This window comes from Martes martes (assembly GCF_963455335.1).
Source record: "Martes martes genome assembly, chromosome: 12".
Lineage (NCBI taxonomy): Eukaryota > Metazoa > Chordata > Mammalia > Carnivora > Mustelidae > Martes > Martes martes.
In genome coordinates, this window is record NC_137900.1 from 45353944 (window position 1) to 45380687 (window position 26744).

The following is a 26744-nucleotide window of genomic DNA, read 5'->3' on the forward strand; positions in this document are numbered from 1 at the left end:
TGACAATTAAAGTTACACATATTTCTCATCTCTGTTATACCAGTTTACAAAGCACATTGAGTTCAGTATGGATGGGGGACAGTGGTGTGACCTGACAAACTCTACTTTGTCTAGGTGATCTAGGTCAATGTCAAGATTTAAACCATGTACATGTAATATGGTATAATGAAAATGGCTCTTCTGTGATTTTCCTCCCCCAAACTCATAACCCCAGTGTAATCATGAGAAAAATTCAGACAAATTCCAATAGAGAGGCATCCTGCAGTACACCTGAATATCATTCTACTCATCACAACTATAAATGTTATCAAAATTAAGTAAGTCTGAGAAACTGTCACAGCCAAGAGTTGCTGGCATGATAAGTAAATGTAATGTGGTATTGTGGATGGGATCCTGGAGCAGAAAAAGGACATTACATAAAAACTATGGATATTTGAATACATTATGGACTTCAGGTAAAAATAATGTGTGAATATTGTTTCATTACTTATAACACATGTAGCATATTAATTGTAGGTGTTGATGATACAGGAATTGGATGGGTATGGGTGGGAGATATAGGACTCTACATAGATTTTTCTGTAAGTATAAAACTGTTCTAAAAAATTAAGTCTACTAACTTTGAAAAGAAGCTTAAAGGGCAGAATTATAATTGTTTTCCTTTCCTTTCTAAAGTCTGGGTAATACAGTCCAAAGTTATCACTAGTAGATGACAAGGGATGAGACTATGGAAAGACTTTTATTTATCTTTCTCCTATATAATGTGAAAATTTTATGCTCAGCTTTTATTCCTTTTATTTGAAGAAAAAATTTACATTTTGAAAAACATTTAGTGACGTGCTCATCGTAAAATTTAAGGAAGTTCAAATAGATAGAAAGAAAATTATTAACATGATTTTTCCACTCAGAAATGACACTAAAACATTTTAGGGCTTCTTCTTTTTCCTTTTTTTTTTTTTTCCCCGCCCTTTACATGTTTGGCAAAATCTCTTTCTACACAGTATATTCTTTGGTAACCTGCTTTTCTCATGTAGGAGTTTATCATGGATATCTATCTGTATCAACCCTTGGCATGACTAGCATGCTAAGCCAAAGGCTTGATACATTTTTATGTGCTTTGATGCATACTTCAGAATTTCCCGAGAAAATTTTTAACAGTTTATTCTCCCATTTGAAATCTCATTTTACCTATGCTTTTAAAAATGGTTATATTAAGAGAAGTATGAAATACTTCTTGTGCCTGTATCTCCTACAAAAGTGATAAAAGGCAAGAAAAGGAGAAGATCAGATTTTAAAAACACTGGGAGGATGTATAAGTATTTTTTGTGGACGTAAATAATCTATAATTTATAATCTACTAAGTGTCTCTGTTGAATGAATTCCAAAGTTGTAATTTAGAATAAATTTAAAATAAACTAAACATAGGGGCGCCTGGGTGGCTCAGTGGGTTAAGCCTCTGCTTTCAGCTCAGGTCATGATTTCAGGGTCCTCGGGGAGCCTGCTTCCTCCTCTCTCTGTGCCTGCCTCTCTGCCTACTTGTGATCTCTCTGTGTCCAATAAATAAAATCTTTAAAATAAACTAAACACAACCCATTTTATTTACTTATATTATCATCTCCGCTCCTATGCAAATTTGAGTTAATCAGTGCTTTCATAGCATTTTATTTTTGAAGTTCTGTTATTGTTTGTTGAAGAATTTTAAAGGACTGCTGCCTAAATATAAAATCCCTACTATGATGATGACAGTATCCACAGTTGGAACATTTTTAATGTCTTCACAACTATTTGAATTATTTATCATTACAGCTTCTTGATTGAATATTCCTATTTTTACATTCTTATCTACTACATTATAATCCGTGATAACTTAGAAAACTCATTTATTTAAACTCATTTCAAGAATATGGGGTTGCTTATTGGACATACCAATAAAACTGAAGTTATGTTATTTCTATTTTATTCTAAATTTCTGTTTGACCTTGAAAAACTTATTTAAAATTTCTTTGATAAATGGTGGGATACTAATATATTCTTAATAATTTTATTTAAAGAAAAGTGGATAAGAGCAGCTGGCTTTTGAAAACTGTTTATGTTGGTAGCCCAGTCAAAGGAAATAGTTATAAACATCGTAAATTTGCTTACACGATAGGAAAAAATGAAATAAATAATGGTCATATGGTGATTAAAAGTGGGAGGAAAGAATAGGGCAAAATCATTTAGAGTTTGGAATAAAAGTGCTCAAAGTATTTTAATTAGATATTTAAAGAAAGGTAATGGAGTAAGTATTTAATATATGGGAAGTGTGGTAAGAGTACAATATAAACAATACTCAGGAAAATATTTAGCAATGTAATAGAATGAAGGTTGGGAAACAAATCAAGTGATTTAAGTCGGTGAAGGTTCAGTAATGTAAATAAATCAAAGATGACCTCTCTCATAATAATTAGAAGTTAGAATTAGGACGGTTTTTTCTATTCCCTAAAAAAAAGAAAAGCGAGTTCAAACCAGAAAAGGATAATATTTTCCACTGTTGGTTCAGAAAAGTTAAACATATATATTTCTTTTAATATCCCTTAGGAATATCATTTAGGAGGGATAGGGTTTTCTACATTTTAAAAGAAACTATTTTCAGGGCTACTGCTTCTATATCATAATTTTGAGATTTGACTCTCTTTGCTGGAAATCCAACAAAACCTGTTTTCACTATGATTTAGGGTTTTTGTTTTTCCTATGTGGAGTGGTTAATTTGAATAGAATATACACATAGATTTTAATGGCCTCAAATATATTCAGCAAAGATGGTAGTAGAATTTCACAGAATGATGGTTTTTACGAACTAACATTTCTTTAAGGTATCCTACATGCTTAATTTTTCTGTGATTTTTTTTTTGTCACTATAATGTGGTGCTTTCCATTAGCAGATTATCTGACATGTAATTTCGAAAGAGAATACAGTGGACTGTATTGACTCTAAAAGTAGCAGAGTTTTGTGAGTTGTCATTATTAAATTATGACATTGAAAGATAATTAGACTTAAAGTGCTATTGGTTTCCTTTTCCCAGGTTATATTCAGTGGTATTATATGACTCTTTGTGATCAAATGGTGGATTGGGTATTTCATGAGGAAATATATATGTGTATAATCATATTTTTGAAGTAATTAAAGATGAGTGGTATTTTATCATGCAACCATACTGTAATGTTTTTCTTCTGTAATTCTATATGGCAATATTATTTTCGAAAATATTTATACAAACTCTTGGTTATTTTATTGAAAAATGCCATTGAGTTCGGGTGATAGTTTAGCTAATGCTAGTTTACAGTTTATTATTGAAATGAAATTTTCCTTCTCTGAATACTTATTATTTATATAATGTAATAATATTATATGTAAGTATTTGCACATAAGAAATAACATACAAAGATGCATATATATTTGCATTTTTAAAATAGGTATCTCAACAGCCATCTTTATCAAGCTTAGAAACTTTAATGGTCTCACAGAAGTCTGAAATTGAGTATTTACAGGAGAAACTAAAAATAGCAAATGAAAAACTGTCAGAGAGCAAATCTGCCAACAAGGGTTCCTCAGAAAAGAGCATCTGGACAAGTACTGAAAGAAAACATAAGGTAGAGGCGTTTTGTCATTTTGTGAATTTGTCAGGGTAACGCTGGCAAGGCAAGCAATGAACTTTAAAAACAAACAGCATTTACCGCTCTTGTTTATATTTCCGGAAGCTTTAAAAAAAAAAAACATTATATGCCAAATGCTTGAAAAAACACTGTTGTGTGGGGCACCTGGGTGGCTCAGTCAGTTTAGTGTCTGCTTTCAGCTAAGGTCATGATCCCAGGGTTCTGGGATCAAGCCTTGTGTCTGGCTCTCTCAGCGGGGGGTCTGCTGCTCCTTCCCCCTGCTCTTGCATTCTCTCCTGCTCTCTCTCTCTCTCCCTCTCAAATAAATAAATACAATCTTTAAAAAAAATTTTTTGTAAGTAGAGCATTTGCTCTTTTTAAAGACAAAATAATGTATTCCTAATTTAAGTAAATAGATTAGTAGTGGTGTAGCTGTTTTGCAGTAAGTTAACATTCTTATGTTAAAAGGTTTTGCTAAACTGGGTATTATATAAGACTGATGAATCACTGAACTCTCCCTCTGAAACTAATAATTCACCATATGTTAATCAACTGAATTTAAATAAATTGGAAAAATTTTTAAAAGTTTGGCTAAGTATCTCCTGTATATCTAATCAATAGATAAATTAATCTAAGTAAAAAATCATTTTAAAGTAATATTAGTTGTTAAAAGAAAAATATATTTTTCTTTTTTAAAATAAATTTTAACATTTCTGCTTCATTCAGATATGATATTTAAAATACTACCCATGTGGATGTAAAGTAGAAAGTAGAATTTAACATTAATTTATGCAATTATATAATTTCAGATTTAAAGGTATAGCAATAGAGAAAAATAAGCAAATTTTCCACAGCATATCTCTCATTTATTAATGTCTAGCTTTTCCTTTTTGTAATATTTGTATTACAGTATATATACTATACTATAAATTCCTGTTATGCTGCAAAAGATTCTATGAACAGGGACTATAATAAACATTTTATAATATCATATTGTAAATATTATGTAATGTAAATATGTTATCTGTAGATAAATAGAAAAGTGAGGAACTTAGGACATATTTTTCTCACACTTGTTACTTCAGCCGTAGAAAATAATGATTTTATCTGTAGAAAATTGTTTTTCAAGATAATTGTTTTTAGTTCTTTCCATTTTTTCCTGTGAGTAGAACTTTCTTAGTAAAGGAAGAATTTAAAAATAGACTTATGTTTCTATTATAGACTTATTTACTCCTTCTAATATTATTAGTAATTTTCAGAAGAATGAGCTTTGTATGTGTCTATACGTATTTATTTATTTAAACATGATCGCATTATATATTCTTGCCATTTTGGAGTAGTTTCAGAGTATTGAGCTTTCTTTAAATGAAAGAAAACATTCCTAAAATTGAGATACATGATAGGGCCTAATTTAGTGGCTTGCTACGATGTGGAAGTTAAAAAATCTAGTGCTTTGATGTTTGGTTGCTTTTAGCAAAAGTCAGGAAAACGAGAGGGATATTTGGAATGGAATTTTCTTTCTTTTTCATAAGGACATGCAGTAAGTATGAACAATATGTTGCCCAGCTTAATAGTTGCTTTCACGTATTCCTTCTCCAGATTGGTGTATGAAGCTGTACATAATATAAACACACATTCTTGTCTCTAGTTAGCCACATTATAGTTAATGACCATATGGTCATTATGGTATAAGATCTACTGTCTGTTGTATTTATATTCCTCAAGCATATTGTTCCTTCAACTTCACAGTGTGTTAAACTATTTCAAAGGGAAAAAAATCCTTTCCCTCTTGTTTCTGGTTGTCCTATCAAGTGTAACCTTGGACCCTTATAGAGCAATTAGACCAGCCTCTATCCCCTCCTTTGTAATGAGGTTTCTTGCATTTCTGAGTCTATAACCCTTTAGTCTTCCCTAATGGGACATCATTATTCTGAAAGAAACAATGTAAATGTAAATGAATATTCTCATTAACGAGTCACAGAGAAACCTTTAGCGGTAGCACTGTGGTAATTCCGCTTGTTATTTCTCTGGTATTCCATGCAGGATTTTTTTTATAATTCATTATTAGTATTCAAAATTACTTGTTCTTTAATTTTGCATGTCTTTCATAATCCAGTGTTCCAACTAGTTCAACCATGTCCTTGTTTTATTCTCGAGGAACCACCTGTGAGACGTTCAAGGTCTTTGTCCCCAAAGAGCTCTTTCACAGACTCTGAGGAGCTGAGGAATCTGAGGAAAGCAGAAAGAAAGATTGAAAACTTAGAGAAGACACTACAGCTAAAGGTGAACATTAAATCATTTCTTTAGTAATAACCTTGCAAAGATAAAGATATACCAAAGTAAACATTCACTTCACAAATCACTGCTTAGCATTTGTCTTTCCTGAATTTAATTACATGCATAAAAATGTATCATTGGTTGGTCTTGTTTCTCAGATTTCTGAGGATCATAAAGTAACAAAAAATTTGCTGCTTGAACGTAAATATTTATTCACTACTTTAAAATTGTTTGGGAATACTTTGGCTTAATATTGGGAATATATTTCTTGCAGTTTTTCAGAGACCAAAAAATAGAACTATAGCAAGTAGAGAATTTGTGATAGTTCTTTATGCATGATAAACATACAAAAAGAGAAGAGTGAGTTAAAAGCTATACTCACCTAACTCAAGTCACTTAACAACTGTCCTTTATACAGAAATTACATAGTCAAAATGGCAAGTACATTATTTTTTCCATTTGACTATTTGAGGTCTTTTATTTTTTCTGCATTTAATATGGCCAAACTTATCATTCTTTATTCACAACTACCCAAAGGCCTGTGATATATGAGATTTAACATTTAATTGAATCTCAAATAGTTTTAAGACATTTTATGACAAGACCAATGTTTTACACATGTTTAGAATCCAACAAAGCTCAGATTCTTTCTCATCTAGATCACTCTTAGGGAGAAAAAGGTTTGACTTAGATTTTGTGTGCTATAGAATAAGATATGGTTTAGAGGTATAGTTAACCTAAGCTACAATTAATATTTTTTCTGCCTTTTCACTAAACATTAAATAAATTTATATTATGCAGAGTTAGACTGTTAGTTCTAAAAGAAAGGAAAATTATCATCTGTTAATTGACAGAGATTCTCATCTATCATCTACCAAAAATAAAATGATCAGATGACATCAACTTGCTAACATTTAGCCTGCTTGAAATGTATACACCTACAGTCACTCCTTTTTTAGTTAATTTTTTTTTTTTTTTTTTTTTTTAGTAATCTCTCCACCATCATGGGGTTCAAACTCATGGCCCCAAACTCATGACCCCAAACTCATGACCCCGAGATCAAGAGTCACATGCTCTTCTGACTGAACCAGCCAGACATACCACATATGGAGTTCTTTGCTCATTCTTGGATTGCTCAGTAACAACTTACTAAGCAATGCAGTTAGCCAAACAAGTCACTTGAACAACAAGAGACAAGATAACTGTCTATCATTCAAGACCCTAGTTAACAAGATACTGCATGAGCAGCTGGAATCTAGTATCTTAGTATCAACATGGGAGTACAAACAGGATATTAAGAGCATGTTTAGGAAGCCAGTTTATCATCTTCCTCCTTTTACATAATTCTTGAAATTCACATCCTGCATTAATCTGGTTTCTTCAGAGAAACAGAACCAGTAGGGTATAACCCTTTAGTCTTCCCTAATGAGACATTGTTTTTCTGAAAAATATCTATATCTATGTCCGTATATCTATCTGTCCAGAGAGGGAAAGAAAGAGATAAAGAGATTTATTGATTTACTGTAAAGAATTGGGTCATGCAATTATAGGGTCCAAGAAGTCCAACATCTCCAATTGTGAAACTGAAGATCAGGAGAGCCAATGGTATAGTCTCCGTCTGGGTCTAAAGACCTGAAAACCAGGAAGCTGATGGTATAAGTTCCAGACCCAATATCAGTCTGAGCCCAAATGGACAATACCAATGTCTTTCTTATGCAGCCTTTTATTGTATTCAGGAATTCAGTGAATTGGATGAAGCCTGTCACATTGGGAAGGGCAATATGCTTTACTCAGTCTGCTATTGCAAATGTTCATTTTCTATAGAAACACGCTCACAGATACACCCAGGAATAATGAGCAGTCAAGTTACACATAAAATTAACTATCACATATCACCATTCAGTAGTAACAGATCTCCACTTATTTGCCTCCAAAAGTCTGTGGATCTTTGAAAGTCCCTTGGTTTTGGTAGGAGAGAGTAGAGCAATTCAGACATTTTTAGATCTATCCTCTTCCACCTTTTGAATTTCTAATTTCAGAAAGAGTCACAGAAGTCGCAGAAGTATTACATTAATTTATCATTCCTTTCTTCCAATTGCTCTTTTTGATGAGGACTCAGACTTATTTACAGAGTAAAATTCTTTCTTCATACAATTTCTTTTTCTGTATTCCTATTTTTCTGTATTCCTTTTTCTGTATTCCTTTCTCGAGCCAGTTGATGATAATATGAATTTCAAATGTATGTTTTCTTAAGGGGGGAAAATGTGAGCAAATTTTTTTCATTGTATCTTGTCATTTAGTAGGAAAGGATTTCTTGTTTTAAAGGAGCAAAATAGTTGAATGAAAAAAAGCACTATCATCAAGAGCCTTTATCCAATGAAATGGGTAAATGAAACCTATAAAGGAAAAGCAATTCCAAAGAGAGTGATTGGGTCCAGGATATTTTTAAATTTATGGCCTCACTTTAGTAAGTATACCTGTCATATTTAGTGAAGACAGAAAACTTCTTCCTATATTTCCCTTAATTAGGGTATAATATTAATAATATTACTATTACTCAAGCGCATGAGAATATAAGATAAGAAAGGAATTAATGATGTCTGTATTAGTTTCCTAGGGCTGCCATGATAAACTGGCTGGTTTAGAAGAATAGAAGTTTATTATTCAAAGTTCTGGAGCCTAGAAAGTTCCAAACTCAGTATGTCAACAGGATTAGTTTCTTATGAAACCTGTGAGGGAGAATCTGTTCTATTTCTCTTGTAGTTTCCGATAGTTTCAGGTGTTGCTTGGCTTATAGACATTTTCTCTGTCTTCATCTTTCCTCTGTGTGTATGTGTGTGTCTCTGTGTCTAAATTTCTTCCTTTCTAAAAAGACACTAGTCGGGCGCCTGAACCTGTGCTACAGAAGCCATTAAAAAATCATGTATTGGGGTGCTTCAGTGGCTCAGTCGATTAAGTGTCTGCCTTCGGCTCAGGTCATGAGCTCAGGGTCCTGGGATCCAGCCCCACGGGGTTCTCTCTGCTCAGTGAGGAGCCTGATTCTCCCTCACCCTCTTTCTGTCTCCCTCTCTCAAATAAATAAATAAAATCTTTTTAAAAACATATAAAAATAAAAAGGCACCAGTCTATTGGACTACAATAATGACTTCATTTTAGCTTCATTTCTTCTATAAAAACCTTACCACCAAATACAATCACATTCTGAGGTATTGTGGCTTAGAATTCCAACATAACTTTTTTGGAGGGGATTCATTTCAACCCCTAACAGTGTTTTATGGTTTTTAATATGCATTTGTTAATCATGGTGCTCCTTTTGTAGACCATTACCTATTAATACATGTTGAATTTTTGTCCTGGCCTTTCCCATATTGGCCTTATATTGAACACTGCTCTGCCAGAAGCTAATGGAAAAATGGCAGAGAAAAATGTTTTGTGCTCAATTATCATAGGGGATTGAAATCTTTCATTTTTTTTGTGAGCTGTTGATATACCAATATGTATTGTGAATCTATAGCAAGATATATATACCTTATTTCCCAGATTTACTTGATTATGTTATAACCATTGATGTTTCCCAAAGACTTCTGTTCCATGGAAGTTACTGTTGAAAACACTAAAGTAAATATATGCTCTATGGCACAGTAGATGGTTGGGTCCCAAGCTGATCACCAAGGGGGACTGAAGGGGGAGAGTGACAAATAAGCTTCACCAGATAACCTCCACCATAGAACATATGTGGGCACACTTTGATATATTTAAGTAATGGTCTTTATTATATCAGCAGTAAGTAATGCATTATTCTAATACTAGTAATGAATTTTGTAAAAATATCAGTACATTATCTTGCTTAGCTTATTTTGTGGAAAGTTGTACATGGTTTCAAGGTGGATGGCCAAAAAAGCCAATAATAACAGAAGAGATGAAAACTGTTATTCTAAAAATCCCACCCATTTCCAAATCCTAGCTTCATAAATGTAGTGGACTAACAATTTATAAAGTATAATTTAGAAATTAATGCATCAGAGCTTTACAAAATCCTTTACTATCCTTGGGATCACTAATGCCATGAATCTCTGCTTTATGAATTTTAATTCATTTGACAACTTAGTTCTATTAACACTTTTCTATACTGTTTAGTAATGTCAATATGTCCTTTGATTACAGTTTAAATGCCTTTTATTTTTCAATGTCTAACGTGTATTCTTCATACATTCAACTTTATATACTCTGCTGAATTAAACATCCATGGGATCCTTGGTATTTTATAAAAGTTTTTTTTTTAAACTTTTTGAAAACTTTGCTATCATTCTGTGAAGATTGAGCCACTGTTTTCTTAACAGGACTCATGCTCTTAGTTTGCCTATGTCTGTCAAGGAGCCTTTGACCAAACTGTAGTAGATTTGATCAAGAATCATTTTTTTTCTTATGAACTCACAAATGTACTTGGAAGTATCATTGAGGCAAGTCAGGTGATACAGCCTTTCTATTTTCTCTTTTTAAGTGTTCCAGTCATTCAGATTTGTTTGTATACAGAAATTAGAGTCTCTAGTTTAATTAGTTTAAATGCAAAATACAGGAAAGGTAGTCAGTAAATATTTTATTGAATGATTTAAAAAATAGAACTAATTCAGTGACTGTCCTTGAGATTTTTTTGTGTGTCTCTTCTTGGGCAAACGTAGTTATTAGTGATAATAAATGTATCTTTCAGTCTTTACTTCTGATTTTGTTGTAAGATCTTTGGGTATAGTAGTGTTTCCCAAATGAGGTACTACCATTTTGACTTAGGCTATTATATGGGACTTAAAGAATCATAATCTACACTATGGTTAACTTGCATTTCTTAGAATATTGTAAAAATTTTTTGATTATTCTTCTTACACATTAAACACTTCTTTTGAGATATCTAACTTTTGTCTGAAGCCTTCTGCTAAATCTGTTCTTGCACTAGAATAGAGAAACATGTTTTTCTTTGAACATATATTATCTGTCTTATATTTACATTTCTTTTTTTTTAAAGATAGATTTATTTATTTATTTATTTATTTGTCAGAGAGAGAGAGAGAGGAGCGAGAGTGAGCACAAGCAGACAGAGTGGCAGGCAGAGGGAGAAGCAGGCTCCCCGCCGAGCAAGGAGCCCCATGTGGGACTCGATCCCAGGACACTGGGATCATGACCTGAGCCGAAGGCAGCTGCTTAACCAACTGAGCCACCCAGGCGTCCCTTATATTTACATTTCTATAAAATTTTGTCTATTTCTGGAGTAGGTCACAGAACAATAGTCTCTAGGACTAATTTGACCCATGCATTACAATTTGATAAGAGCATTCAGAAAGGACAAATCTATGGATGAATGCATTTAAAAATAATAATTATTATAAATTATGCCTATCAAATTGATTTGTCAAATAATCTCTGGTTTACTTTCATTTTTGATAGCTTAGATCTTAGTAATTTTGTAAGAAATATGTAAACACTCTAGCATTAGGTGTAGTAAATTATGAAGCATGTAAAATTAAAGCAGAAAGCTCATCTATAAAACTACTTTCCTATAATCACTACCTAATGGAAGGAGCACCTATTTCAATTACTATAGAAAAATTAAAACCATTTGCTAATATAAATATATTACACTAAAGTTTTAGGCAGCAGAGGTGCTTTGAGTGCTTTGATTAAGTACTATGCCTAGAACAGAGCCTGGTACAGTGTGAATGACATATAGGCCTCAGAAAATTTTTATTGAGTTTTAATCTTTGATTTAATAGCACAAGATAGTTGATTTATATTTGAGAACTAAGGAAAACCTTGGGTATAAATTCAATGATTAATGGTAGCTGAAGCAGTACTGAAAAATGCAAAAATGACAGTACTAACAGTAATAAACCCAATTTGTTCCATTGATTTAACAGAGGATTTTTGTGAAAGGCAACAGAAAAAATCTGGATATCCCATTTTATTAATTTTTACTTTGGGCAATCTTTTAGGTTCTGTTTACTCAGAGTTTCTAGGAACTCTTAACACAGACTTTTAATGATGCCAAAACACTGGATTTGTATGTAATAATTTTAAAGAAATTCATTGTAAACTAAGAGTTTATGGGGAAGGAATTTGATTCAATGACAGATAGAGAAAGCTATTAGAATTTAACAAAGTACTTAACTGTTTATTTGAAAATTGTGTTTTGACACAAATCTTTTCTAGTACCTATACATTTCTTGTAATTAGATTATTAATAATTTATAAAATAGCCTATTTAAAATCCTCATAAATCTCATTAGTTCTTAAGGAATCCAAATAAACAAAATGAACTTAGGTTCATTTATAAGAAGATAAGATTATTAATTACTTTTCTATTTGGTTAATTTAAATTATTTCACATACTTAATATTAGAAGCCTTTTTGTTTAAAGAAGTGAAGTTATATTTGGATTTTTAACAACAGTAGGGAAAACTCAAGGTCAAGGTTAAATCATTCATTGGTCTTAGAAGAAGAGAGATATAAATAGCTTTTATTTTGAAGATGGAGAAACTGGTACACGCTGAATTTAAGTAGCTATGTCAAGATAAAATTTACTAACTTTGAGCAGCAAGACTTGAACTCTTATCAGCCCTTAACACTCTGCATGTAATAGGCTCTTAATATATGGTTCTTTAATTGAAATGAACAAAATTCAATTCAGTATCCTGAATTTTTAACCATGGTATTAAACCATGCTACTCTTTAGCAAGTTTGCAGTTCCTCTGATCTGTATATCTTCTACAACTCTTCAGGTAACATTTATTCTGATTGCCCCTTTCAAGTGATGCCATTTCCATGCTTTTTCATCAAGCACTTCCATTTCCAGATGGCATACAGATGGCTTGGTACACAGGAGTCAAATACTTCCCAATAACTACTTAGATTTATTGAAGCTATCCTACTAGGCCTGTATTCAAAATAGAATGACAAAATACTCATATTGTTGAGACAGGTAGATTGCAATAAAATAATACAAACTTTGTATTATCTTACAGTTGAGATGAGAGGTAGATGGTCCAGGAAAATGTAAATTTGGCTTCTTAATAATAAGAACAGTTAATACCTGGGAAGAGGGAAAGGAAAGAAGCTAACTTTTGCTTTGTGCCTTGATAGGACAAGCATAGAGCCAGGGGTTTACCTGTGTATTCGCTCATTTAATTTAGTCATCATAATTTAAATCTCTGTGTTCTTTTCCACACTTTACAGGAAAAAAAAATTGAACTAATTTAAATAGTGTTCTTAAGATTATGCAGCTAACATGAAAGAGCTCCAAGAATAGAATTCAGGTTTTTCTAACTGCCATGAGCCTACTCTTGTCATCTCACTATAATATTACAGAGTACCTGCTTGTTGCCTTTGCTAAATAAATATACAAATTCTTTCATACAGAAATATAAAAAGTTGAAAGAACAAATTTGAAGTTTACAATGGCTAAAAAACCTCAAGAAGTTACTTACTTTGAGAAACATCTTGCATAAATAATATAAATACATCCCCTAAGAACTGGAAATTTGGCCTTTATAAGTTAATTTTCTGGGTATACCTAAAAATGAAGTCATATTTCATGTACTCTACCTAGAATATTTAGATGTTGTTGACTTTAATTGTCCAACCTAGTCATGTTTTTATGACCTCTTCAAGAATACGAAGCCCAGCGCTCACATTTCAGTTCTGTATAGTATGACCCAGAAGGTTAAGCTCTGCTACTTCAGACATAGGTCCAAACTGATTTATTCCTCCTGTGTAATCCTTATGCTTTATAAAAGTAATCATGAATCCATGGGTGGAAGCACTGATCTTACCATGATTTGTGTTTTTACACTAATTACATGTACAATTATAATTAATAAAGTAGTCATGTGTTATGTATGGACAAATCCTTTTGTGGAAAAAGAAAAAAAATCCGTAAAATTGGCTCATAAATATTTGTATGTGTACTACTAATTGACAACAGGGAAAGGAATGAAACTAATTTTGAAATTACTAGCAGCTTAAAAAATGCAGTAAGTGGGTTGAATTTACCAAGCAAACCTATTTTGTGACCTTAAGAGTCCTTCCCTTTCATCTGCTTAAATAAGTATTACAGATTAATTTATATTTACTATTTTCTTTAAAATTTCATATTTAGATGAGTAACCTTTTATTTGAAGCATTGTACCAATACTTTCTTTAAACTTGTGTACTTGCTTTTTTGTGTTCTACAGAGCCAAGAAAATGATGAGCTAAGAGATGCCCATGAAAAACGCAAGGAAAGGCTACAGATGTTACAGACCAACTACAGAGCAGTAAAAGAGCAATTAAAACAGTGGGAAGAAGGCAGTGGCATGTGAGTTACATAGCTCATAAAGGCATTTCCCTAAATATTAAATGGAATGGAGTAGCATCATATAGGTGTTTTAATGGCTTTTGTTTGATTTTAAAGATATTTGGTATTCAAATCTTGAATGTGAATTTTTAAAGAGATAATATAATAAATGAAAACAGATAAATATGCTAGCAATAACTAGAGATTTTCCTGTCATTTGTGGAATTCATAATGTAGGTGATTATGAACTACTGTGTACATTTTCAATGTCAATAGAGTAGCTTAATAAAAATAGATAACTTTATGTAAAAATAGTTTACATCCATATGATTGAAAAAATTAAATAACTAAAATAATGGTATTACGAAGTCTGTAACTTAAACAGTATTTAAGTTTTAATTGAAAGACCAGAGAAATAGGAAATTTACATACATAGTTAACTCTGCAGACTACTTCAACCTAGTATGCAATTTGAAAATCTTTACTATCCATCAGTTTGTTCTGCAGCTTATCTGAATGAATTGGCGGTCTCAGTTCAATTGCTCTGAACAGGTGTTCAGATCTTGGTTAGTCGTAAGTGGCTCCCTTGTTAACAGTATCAACAGAGGGCAAAGGACTGAATGAGTACAGAAAATCTACTACCCTCTCATCTTTTGAGATGGATCCTTTAGGGCAATGTTGATGATACACATTGGTCTGTTCTATAGAGAAATACTGTTTCTAAATTGGCCAGTACAGCACTTTTACAAAATAGAAATGAGGAGTTTGTTTTATGTACAGAAAATGAAAACATAAAGGGCATTTGGCGTGTTTTGTACGTAATTTTCATGTCTAATTTTTTCCTTTGAAGGATGGGAAGTATTTCATATCACTTGCCAGTAATAGTAGTGATAAAGTACTGATAAAGCAATTTGTCCTGCATTTAGCCTCTCCTCACCTAACTTTCATTGTCACCAGAAGTGTGAAAAACTATTTTCTGACATATTTACTGTCAATAGTGTGTTTTAAGATTGAGCACATGTACCACAGTCAGCCTGGTTGACAACAAGTTCTCGAAGAGTTGACTGCTTATAATCCTTTTTGAGAAACTGACCATCCTGCAATATATGTTTCATTATTACTAGAATGAGTCAGAGAAGTCGACTTAAGACCATCATATGTCTGCTAAAAGTTTGCTTTCCGCAGTAGCATTTTAGCCTTTTGGAAATTATGACATCGGATTGTAATTTTTTTTTTTTGACATAGGATTTTAAATTTCAACATACTTGGGTTTTAGAAAATTCATTCCATAAATAGTGAGCTTGAATTAGGGAATATATAAATGAATTTTCATTGTACTTTGAACATATTAAGGAGGAAAACAACTTCATTTTAAAAATAGGACTCATATCAGAAAAATAAAGAGAGCAGATCCCCAACAACTTCGACAAGAAGATTCTGATGCTGTGTGGAATGAACTGGCCTATTTCAAAAGGGAGAACCAGGAGCTAATGATTCAAAAGTGAGTTTCTTTTTTAACAATATGGACTTAGATAAACATTTAGGAGAAATTTTTTGCAGCTTAAAGGTCATGAGAGAAATACCTTATAAAATTTGAAAGTAAAAAATCTGGGTTTTGTTAATAAAAATAAAGAAAAAAGACGTATCCTTTAAAAAATATATATATATGTGTATATATATATATAATACAATAACAAGTTGCACATTTGCTAGCTCTAGCCGAAACTATATAATATGATCTAGGGATTGTGTTAATTAATGTGGCTCTCATCTGTTGGAGGTGTCGCTCTTCATTAGCCTGTATTTTAGACACTGCCGTGCTTCATTTTTGGAATGAGGTGGAGAGGGGATAACCTAGCCAGCCATCCTTGTTTGATCTCCTAGATACATACGCAATGCAGAATGCCTGAGCTCTCTTGGTTCCCTGCCCTGTCCTGCTAATCCCAGCTGAGCTCATTATGGTGTAGCCTTGCTGCTACTCTTGGAGCCAGAGCTGTCCAAGCTAATTACTGGTAGCAGCAGAACTGCCTGTTAAGGGTCTGGTATGGATCTGCTAACATGGTCCTTGGTAGTGACCTGCAAAAGACACGAGGGAATTGCTTTCTTTCTTGCTGTGCACTGCCTGTCCTTTGGGCTTAATGCTGATCCCTCCACATAGGTCTTTTAGCTGCCCTAAGTATAAAACTTGATGAAGGATACTCATATTTTAGAAAACATACAGTTTTCTTCCTTGATCTTATAATTCACAGGCTATTATATTCAGCTTGGTAAAGAAAGAACACTTTTTTTTTTTTTTTTTTTGGCATATAAAGGAGTTAGACCAACATAATTAGCCTCTTTTGCTACTTAACTATTTCTTCATTTAGAGCTAATTTTTGACATCCAGACCATGCAGTATATTGGGAAGCCTGATGTCTTTGAGATGACTAAATGACTAGTATCATGTGGCATTATGTAATCAAATACTACTGAATTTTTTTACCTGTAAACCGGAGTCTTATTTTATATATTACATGATAACACATGTAACTTTAGATTACGCCTTTTCCGTGTAATGATAAACTTTTGAGAAAATGATAGATTATAATGTGTACTTCCAATTACCTCTTAATGTATACTGTATTCTGTTAGTGCTAAATCTGATGCTGATAATAGTCTCTTATCTTAAAAATTATTTATAGATTTGTCCAGAAATAGTCCCTGACAATTTTTAATAGCATTATTGAAATATAATTCACCATATAAAGTGAATAATTCAGTGGATTTTAGTATATTCAAAGAGTTCTGTGTCCATTATCACACTAAAATTTTAGAACATTTTCATTTATCCCCTCCCCTAAACCCCATATCATTTAGTCCATTTCTTTTCCACCACCGCCCTCCCTTCCTTAGTTGACCAGTAAGCTACTTTCTGTGTCTATATAGATTTACGGTTTTGAACACTGAGAAATTTACTAGGTGATGTTATCATTTTTGCTTCAGCTGTCAAACATAATTTTAAAACTTAAAAGAAGTTTATTTTTAACCTTTCCACTGTTATTCACTTCCGACCTTCCAGGTTCTCTCTCTCTCTCTCTCTCTTTTTAATCATTTTCTTTCTGTTTGAAGAACTTTCCTTTAGACTTTTGTTTAGGGTGAGTTGGCTAGGAACAAATCCTCTAAACTTCCTTTATTTAAAATGTCTTCATTTCAGCGTCATTCCAGAAGAATGTTTACACTGATTAGAGAATTCTAGGTTCGCCACTTTTTTCTTTAGAGCTTAAAAAATATGCCACTTCTGTGGTTTATGATGAAAAAATATTGTTATTTGAATTGTTGTTCCCATAAAGGGAATGCATCCTTCTCCTTAGCTGCTTTCTGTCATTTTTATTTGTCTTTATTTTTCAGAAGTTTAATTACAGTATGTTTCGACATGGATTTCTTTTGTTTTATCCTGTTTGGGATTCTCTAAGCTTCTTGAAACTCTAGGTTTGTGCTCTTTTTCAAATTGAGGAAATTTTGGTCATTATTTTTTTTAAATACTCTTTTCAGCCCCACATTCCTTGTCAGCCCCACATTCCTTGTTCCTCTTATTCTGGAACTCTTTTTTCACGAATGTTAGATGTTTTTAGTATTTTCCTACAGGTCTTTGAGGCTCTGTTCATTTTATTTATTTATTTTTTTGCCTATTTTGTCTCTGTTGCTAAAACTGGGTAATTTCTATTGTTCCGTCTTCAAATTCACTGATTCTTTCCTTTTTCATCTGTCACCCCTGCTGTTGGAAGACGTGCATTGAGTTTTTTATTTTGGTTTTTATAATTTTCAGTTCTAAAATTTCCATTTGATTTTTCTTTATATTACCTATTTATTTGCTGAGACTTCCTTTTTTATTTGTTTCAAGATCATTCATAATTGTTCATTGGAGCCTTTTAATCATGGCTACTTTAAAATCTTTGTTAAGGGCCTCCTGGCTGGCTCAGTTAGTATAGCATACAACTCTTGATCTCAGGGTTGTGAGTTTGAGCCTCATATTGGGCAAAGAGATTACTTTAAAAAAATAAAATCCTTGCCAAGTAATTCTGACATGTGCATTATAATCTGGGTGATGGCTTTTTTGGGGGGGGGTGGCATTTTTTAATTACATTTTTTCCTTCAAGTTGAGATTTTCTTTGTTTTTGGTATGATGAGTGATGTTCAGTTGTCTCCTCGACATTGGGGTAATTATGTTTTGAGACATTGGATCTTGTTTAAATCTTTTATTTTAACAGATCTCTGAGGACATTGTGCCTAAGGGAGAAGGTCAGATCATTACTGCCGGGAAGGGATAGGAGTCTTAGCTCCTAACTTGACCCTCACTGACCCTGCATTAAAGGGTGTGTGGAAGGATAGCTTATTACTACCTGATGAGGGTGAAAGACTAGGCTTCACATTTGACCTTTATTGACAGAGATAGCAAGATCACTTCTTTTTTTTTTTTTTCTTTCCCTTTTCCCAGTTGTATATGGCTGGAGTAGGGTGGGTATTGTCAATTAAGATGTCTTTCCAGCCAGTTTGCCCATTTCTCAGTTCTTTGGCTAGGGAGAACAGAATTTCCTTGAGACTTTTTTGTTTATTTGTGACCATTGACATTTCTGGGTTGTGGATTTCTTCAGTATCTATTTTGAGGTATTTAGGAGGAAAGAAGAAAGCCAGGGGATTTATCATTGTGGCTTGTTCTTCTATTCTTATGGTCCCTTGTGTCTCCTCCTTCTCCCTGCATTTCAGAGTCTTCTTATATTTGTTTTTATGTATCATGATCAGGGTTTTTATATTTAATGAGTAGGATGAATGGGTATAAACATGGAATTAGAAGTTCTAACTTGTTTTTCAGTGGACCAGCCAGTCTTATTTTTGTGCCATACATTGGCATCTGATTTATTTTTTATTTTTTTAAGGGGTTTTATTTATTTATTTAAGAGAAAGAGGAGGAGCAAAGGCAAGGGGACAAGCAGACTCTGTGCTGAGCACGGAGCCCAGTGTGCGGCTTGAGCCCAGGACCCTGAGATCATGACCTAAGCTGAAATCACGAGTCAGTCAAGACAGTCGTTTAAGCGGCTGAACCACCCAGGCATCCCTGACATCTAGTTTAATATTTAGTCCTTTCTGTTTAGGCTAGAATATGTAAAAGCTTGTACAGCCACCTGGAAAACAGTGTGGAGGTTCCTCAAGAAGTTAAAAATAGAGCTACCCTACAACCTGGCAATTGCACTGCAAGGTATTTACCCCAAAGATATAGATGTAATGAAAGAGCGGGCACATGCACCTCAATGTTAATAGCAGCCATGTTCACAATAGCCAAACTGTGGCAGGAGCTGAGATGCCCTTCAGCCGATAAATGGTTAAAGAAGATAGGGTTTATATATACAGTGGAATATTACTCAGCCATCGGAAAGGTTGAATACCCAACTTGTGGATCAACATGGATGGGACTGGAGGGGATGATGCTAAGTGAAATAAGTCAATCAGAAAAAGACAATTATATGGTTTCACTCATATATGGAATATAAGAAATGGTGCAGAGGATCATAGGGTAAGGGAGGGAAAATTGAATGGGAAGAAATCAGAGAGGGAAACAAACTATGAGAGACTCTTGGGGTAACCGGGTGATGGGTATTAAGGAAGACATGTGATGTGGTGAGCACTGGGTGTTATACACAACTGATGAATCATTGAACACTACATTAGAATCTAATGATGTACTATATGCTGGCTAATTGAATTTAAGTTTAAAAAAGGTTAGAATATATAAAAGTAGATGTGCTACTAAAACTACTTTAAACCAAATTTGAATAGTACTTCTAAATCCAGTCATTAATGTCGAGTTAACTTTTCAAGATCCTAGTAAAAAATTGTGTGGCAATTCTTTTTTTTTTTAATTTTTTAATTTTTTTAATAAATATATAATGTATTTTTAGCCCCAGGGGTTGTGAATCGCCAGGTTTACGCACTTCACAGCACTCGCCACAGCACACAGCCCCCCGCTAATGTCCATAAGCCCACCACCCTCTCCCTGTGTGGCAATTCTAAGTCAGTTTATAAAATATGTCAAAGGAAATGATGCTACCACCAATGTATACTATGGTGTTTCTTCCATTGAGTACGGTCAGAAGTATGTTGCTGAGAGTGTGAGGACTTGAGAATATTTTTGCATGGAAATAGTTCCTATAATAATTCAGATATACTTAAATATCTACTTACAAAATCATTGATGTTTTAACAAAAGACCGAGAACTGCACAATCTATGAACTAATGAATTAGCTTGTTCCCATAGTATTTGTCTAACAAATACTCATATATTTTTTCATTCATTTACTGTTTAAACAGTACAGTTTAAACAATACTGTTTAAAGAATATAGTTCAGGGCCAGGCATTAAGCTAGGGACTGAATATACAATGTGTATCGACAAAGAATAATTTCTAACTCTAATGAGATTTCTTTTAGGGCCATCTGCCATGAGCCCGTGAGGTAAAATCATTCGTTGGGTTGCTAGATAGTAAGAGGCAAGGAAACCTTTCAGAAAGGCAAGGCTCCCTCAGCTTTTCCAGTTAGTTGAGGATATTGTCTTACCGTCATTAAGTCAGATTTATGAACCAGCAAAGTCATGTTAACATTCTCCTAAGTGAACAGATTAACATTTTCCTAAATAAAAACATTAGTATAAAAATATTTGTGTACATTATTTCTCAACAGTGATATAAAACTATAAAAAGAGACTCAGGTGCCACAGCATATTCAGCTTTTCTTATATTGCAAATCCAGCACGTCCTTGCTAGAAACCCATGAAGCCAAGGAGGGTGTGCTGACATCCACTGCAGGTTTATCTGTATCTCTGGCGAAATAAACCAGGAATTTGCAGAGAGTGGGAATTTTGGTCTTTTTATATTAATGCATAGAAAATCCTGCATCTGAGCACTCTGCTAGGTACAGGTGAACACAGAGAAATAATATGCCACCCTTTTTCTTTTATCAGGAACTCATATAGATGAGCAGGGAAAACAAGCAAAAGTGTGATAAGAGCAGTAATAAGGCAATAGTAGTGGCATAATGCAGGGAAAATGGCATTATGATTTGTCCATTTGCCCAAACCGGAAACCTAAGGGGTCTTAACGACTTATCCCTCTGTCTTACCTCCTTATAATAGTCTTAATGATTCCATATCACAAATATCTCTAAAATATATCTACTTCTTTCCATTCTTACTATCAATGTCCTTGTCCAAAATACCATCATATCTTTCTTGCTCAAGTAGAATAAACTCATAAATATCCCTCTACATCCACTCTTACCCCCTTGAATCCATTTTCCCCCAATGCTACAGAGTGATCTTTTAAAAAAATACATATATGAACATATTTCTCCCCTGTTTAAAAACCTTTAGCATCTTTCCATTGCTCTCAAAATAAAAACTAAATTCTTTATAGAGCACAATTGAACAACTTGGCCCCCTTCTTATCCTTTCTGTTTCACTTTTGTTTCTTGAAAATCAGTATGAGAATACAAAATATTCTCAAAGAATGACTGATGCTTTTCCTACTTCATGCTGAAATCCTGGTTGGTGAATTTGTCAATGAAGGTAGAGTTGGGGTCAATAGTAAAGGAGTATAGAATTCATAATTTAAAAATTCAGTTTTATTTTATAGAAGGAGAGAATTTTAAACAATATATCATAACTAAGGTCTTCTTCAATTTCATGATCTTTTGATCATTTTTCCTTAATGATAAAAAGTAGACAAGCTATAGCTCAATAGCATTACCCAGGATGGAATACCTTCTTTGTTGGGTTAAATGTTAAATATATGCAGGCTGTGATTTCAAAGAATATTTTATAAAATTCAAATAATTTTAAGGAGCTAAAATCAAATTATTATGGTAGGAAGTTCAGTTATTTTTTTTTCCTTTGGCAAATCAAGACTCTCTGTTTTCTTAAGCACAAATATTTTCCACGTGTAGAAATGAGGATTTTAGAGGGACGCCTGGGTGGCTCAGTTGGTTAAGCAGCTGCCTTCGGCTCAGGTCATGATCCCAGCGTCCTGGGATCGAGTCCCACATCGGGCTCCTTGCTTGGCGGGGAGCCTGCTTCTCCCTCTGCCTCTGCCTGTGCTCGCTCTCTCTCTCTCTCTCTCTCTCTGACAAATAAATAAATAAAATCTTTTAAAAAAAAAAAAAAAAAAAGAAATGAGGATTTTAGAAACTCAATTTCTGTAACATGAGTTAGAAATAAAATTTTCAAAAATATGTCTGTTAAATCATGACATATTTTGCAAACAAATGTATTTTTGGATAACCATCAGCATTATATGAATTACACATTAGTTTTATTTTATTTTATTTTATTTTATTTTATTTTTTTAAAGAGAGAGAGAAAGAGTGTAAATGGGGAGGAGCAGAGAAGGAGAGAATCTTTTATTATTATTATTATTATTTTTAAGATTTTATTTTTTTATTTGAGAGAGAGTGCACCTGTGAGTTAGGGGGAGGACAGAGAGGGAGGGAGAGTGACCAGTGTGAAGCCTGAGGCATGACTCAGTCTCATGACCCTGAAATAAGGACCCAAGCCAAAACCAAAAGTCGGAAGTTTAACAGATTGAACCGCCTAGGCACCCCATGTTAGTTTTATTTTAAAGTGTACAATTTAGTGACATTTAGTGTATTTACAATGGTTTTTTTTTTTTAAGATTTTATTTATTTATTGGACAGACAGAGATCACAATTAGGCAGAGAGGCAGGCAGAGAGAGAGGAAGGGAAGCAGGCTTCCCGCTGAGCGGAGAGCCCTATGCGGGGCTTGATACCAGGACCCTGGGATCATGACCTGAGTGGAAGACAGAGGCTTTAACCCACTGAGCCACCCAGGCACCCCTGTATTTAGAATGTTGTGTAGCCATGATCTTTATCTGATCCAAAGCATTTTCATTACCCCCAGAAGAGACCCCATACACAGTAAGCAGTCACTCCCAATCTCCCATGTCCTTCTTCCTCTAGCTCCTCAGAACCCTGAATCTGCTTTCTATCCCTATGGACTTACAAAGTCTGAATATTTTATATAAATAGCATCCTCCGGTATGTGACCTTTTGCATTTGGCTTCTTTCATGTAGCATTAGGTTTTCAAGAGTAATCCACATCATAGTATGTATCAGTGTGTCTCTCATTCCTTTTTACAGCTGAATAATACCCCCCCGTATGTATATACGATTCATTCATTCATTTATTGATGGCCATTTGGGTTGCTTCTACTTTAAAGCTACTGTGAATAGTACCACTATGAACGTTTCTGTACAAGTATTTATTTGAATACCTGTTACAGTTCTTTGGGATATTATACCTGTAAGCAGAATTGCTGGGTCATGTGGTAAGTCTATGTTTAACTTTTTGAGGAACTGCCAAACTGTGTTCGTAGTGGCTACATCATTCTATAGTGTCACCAGCGATCTACAAAGATTCCACTTGTTCCACATCCTTGTTAACATTTAGTATTTTTTTCTTTTTAAAAAAATTACATTTTTTAAAAAATATCTTTAAATTATTTAATTTATTAAATTACTCATACTAGTGAATCTGAAGTGGTATTTCATTGTGGAATTGATTTGCATTTTCTTAATGACTAGTGAGCATCTTTGCATATGTTTATTTGCCATTTGTGTTTCTTTGGATAAATATCTATTCAAGTCTGCCTTAAAAAATTGGATTCTCTTTTTGTTTTTGAGTTATAAGAGTTCTTTACATATTGTTGTTACTAGAAATATGCAAATATTTTCTCCCATTCTGTAGGTGAGCTTTTTCTTTTCTTAATGGTTTCCTTTGATGAACAAAAGTTTTTAATTTTATGAAGTTTAATTTATTTTTTTCTTTTTTGTTTTTTCCTTATGCTTTTGGTGTCATGCCCATATAACAATCACCAAATCCAAGATCATAAAGACTTACCACTGTGTTTTCTTTTATGTGTTTTATAGTTTTGACTCATATTTAGATCTTTGGTCCATTTTGTTAATTTTTTAAAATTTCGTGTGAAGTACGAATACAGCTTACTGCTTTTACATGTGAATATCCAGTTGTCCCACATATTATTTTTTATAGTTTTGAAGAAGAGGCTGTATGATCATATGGAAGAGTTATAATGTGATGAATTAATAAAATAAGAATTTAAATGTATCAGTCCTTGAGAAACCAATACAACGTGAAACACTACAGGTTGTCATAAGCCAAGTGCAAATGAGAATGTGAGTTCTGGGATATTAGCGTAATCAAGGGTTGTACACATTATCAGTGTCCGTTGAAAGGTACTGGATTTCAAGGCTACGTGGTAATGAGTTTTGAATCTTACTTACTTTAAAACTGAAAATCAGAGACAAGAAATTTAGCCACTGATATTGGAGACATAGGAAGTAAACTCATCTACCAATTAAGTCTTCAGGAGTAAGAGTGAGAAGTTTCAGAACAAGATCAGCATGAAACCTAACTCACTGCTGAACTAGAGCCCTAAAGCCGAGGGTCCTTCTTCTTCCTCTTTTCTATCTCAAGAATGTTTCAGGTGTGATGCAACTTGAGGCTTCTAGATAGGCTTTTAGAATACACTCATGATTCTGTTAAAGGACCAGGGCCCGGAAGCAAGTAAACTATTATAACTGGTACATAATATGTGAAGAAAAGGCTTTTAAACTATGGAGTTTTATAGTATTAGTTACATAGGACTGAATCTATGTGACCCTTTGTATTGTTGTGCTTTCACTTGTTATTTCAGTAAATACCCTGGACACTGGAAGTAAAATATTGAGCAGAGCACACATGCTCTGGCCTCACAGGGCTTCAGCTTTATTGGAGAACACAAATAATAATCAAAAAGCACACAAATACATAATTACAGACTCAGATTGATATGAAGATAAAGCTCTGCTATGTCTTCCCAGGTTTCCCTCTTCCCTGATTTTTTCCATTTTTCCTCTTTGTCTTTCCTTCCCTCCCATCTGGCTAAAATATAGAATAGTTTATACTTTTATTTGTGGTGTTATCACCCTAAATTGGGGGATATATATTTTTTATTGTGGTAAAACTTACATAACATGAAATTTAGCTTTCTAACCCATTTTTAGGTGCAGAGTTCAGTGCCATTAAATACACTCACATTGTTGTCCTACCATCGCCACCATCCATATTTAGAACTTTTCCTATTCTCCAAATGAAACTCTGTCCCCATTAGATAATAATTCCCCACTCCCCCTTCTCTCAGCTCGTGTCTTTTTCTCCTTTTGTCTCTATGAATTTGCTGATTCTAGGCATGCTATGTAAATGGAATTATACAGTATTTTTCTTTTTGTGTCTGGTTTATTTCATTCATCATGTCTTCCAAGTTTTTCCATGTTGCAGTATGTATAACAATTTCTTTTAAGGCTGAATAATACTCTGTTGTGTGTATATACCATATTTAGTTCATTCATTCGTTGATATTTAAGTAGTGATTATTTTTTCTTGTATTTTCATTTTATTTTACTATACTGTTAACATGAATGTTAGTTAAGAAAAAATATTTATAACTATTGGGAGATAATTCACTGAAGTAAATGGCAAGTATATTTTGGAGTTTATTTTCTAACTCTTGAGATTAACTTTTAATGTTGATACACTGTTTTCATATATTTGTGACCATATACATATAGTATTTGTTTTTTGAGGTCATCTGTCTTTGTCTGTTCAGGCTTCTGTAATAAAACACCACAGACTGGGTGGCTTATAAGCAACAGAAATTTATTTCTCACAGTCCTGGAGGCTACAACTCTGAGATCAGGGCTCCAGCATGGTCTGTTGAGGACCTTCTTTTGTGTTGCAGTCCTCATTTGACAGAAGGGGCTAGGAAGCTCTATGGGATCTCTTTTTTAAGAACGCTAGTCCCATTCACGAAGGTTTCACCCACATGACCTAAGAACATCCCAAAGGTCCAACTTCCTACCACCATCATCTCTGGAGGTTAGAATTTCAACATGAATTTTAGGGGAACACAAACACAAACACCAGGTCATAGCACCTATATAGTCTTTTTAATTTAATTGCTGGCTTTGTTTTCATTCATTTTAGGTTCAATATATGTGCAATTTTTAAAATTACTTAAAGAATCACATAGTATTTACTTAAAGAATTACAAAGAATATCTTAAATGTTTAGTGAATAATCATTTGATTTTTTTTCTGAAAAAAGATATCAAAATGACTTTCTGTATTTTGTCATACTAACAGTCTATTTTAAAACATCTTTTCTTTAAAAACAAAACTGGAAGTATCACAATTATGGACTTCCAAGTTATTACAAAGCTGGAGTAGTCAAAACAGTATGGGACTGGCACAAAATTAGACACATAGATTGGAGCAACTGCTGGCTGTCTCCATCAGTAGATCATGTGACTCTTGATCTTGGGGTTTGAGCCTTGTCTTAGGCGTAGAGATTACTTAGAAAAAAAGAAAAAATATACACAAAGGTCAGTGGAACAGAATAGAAAACCCAGAAAT

The 26744-nt window shown here is 33.5% G+C and overlaps 1 protein-coding gene across 5 annotated transcripts in view; it reads left to right on the top strand.

Moving 5' to 3' along the window:
- Positions 1–26744, top strand: part of CNTLN (centlein) — a 276063-nt gene that overhangs the window by 139903 nt on the left and 109416 nt on the right. For 4 of the 5 annotated variants that reach the window (XM_080819727.1, XM_080819729.1, XM_080819728.1 and 1 more), the window contains exons 9-12: positions 3454–3630; positions 5791–5916; positions 14130–14251; positions 15612–15731. In XM_080819727.1, the coding sequence (XP_080675853.1) occupies positions 3454–3630; positions 5791–5916; positions 14130–14251; positions 15612–15731 (545 nt within the window). The remainder of the gene's footprint in view (positions 1–3453; positions 3631–5790; positions 5917–14129; positions 14252–15611; positions 15732–26744) is intronic. The other variant, XM_080819731.1, reaches the window with a different exon arrangement.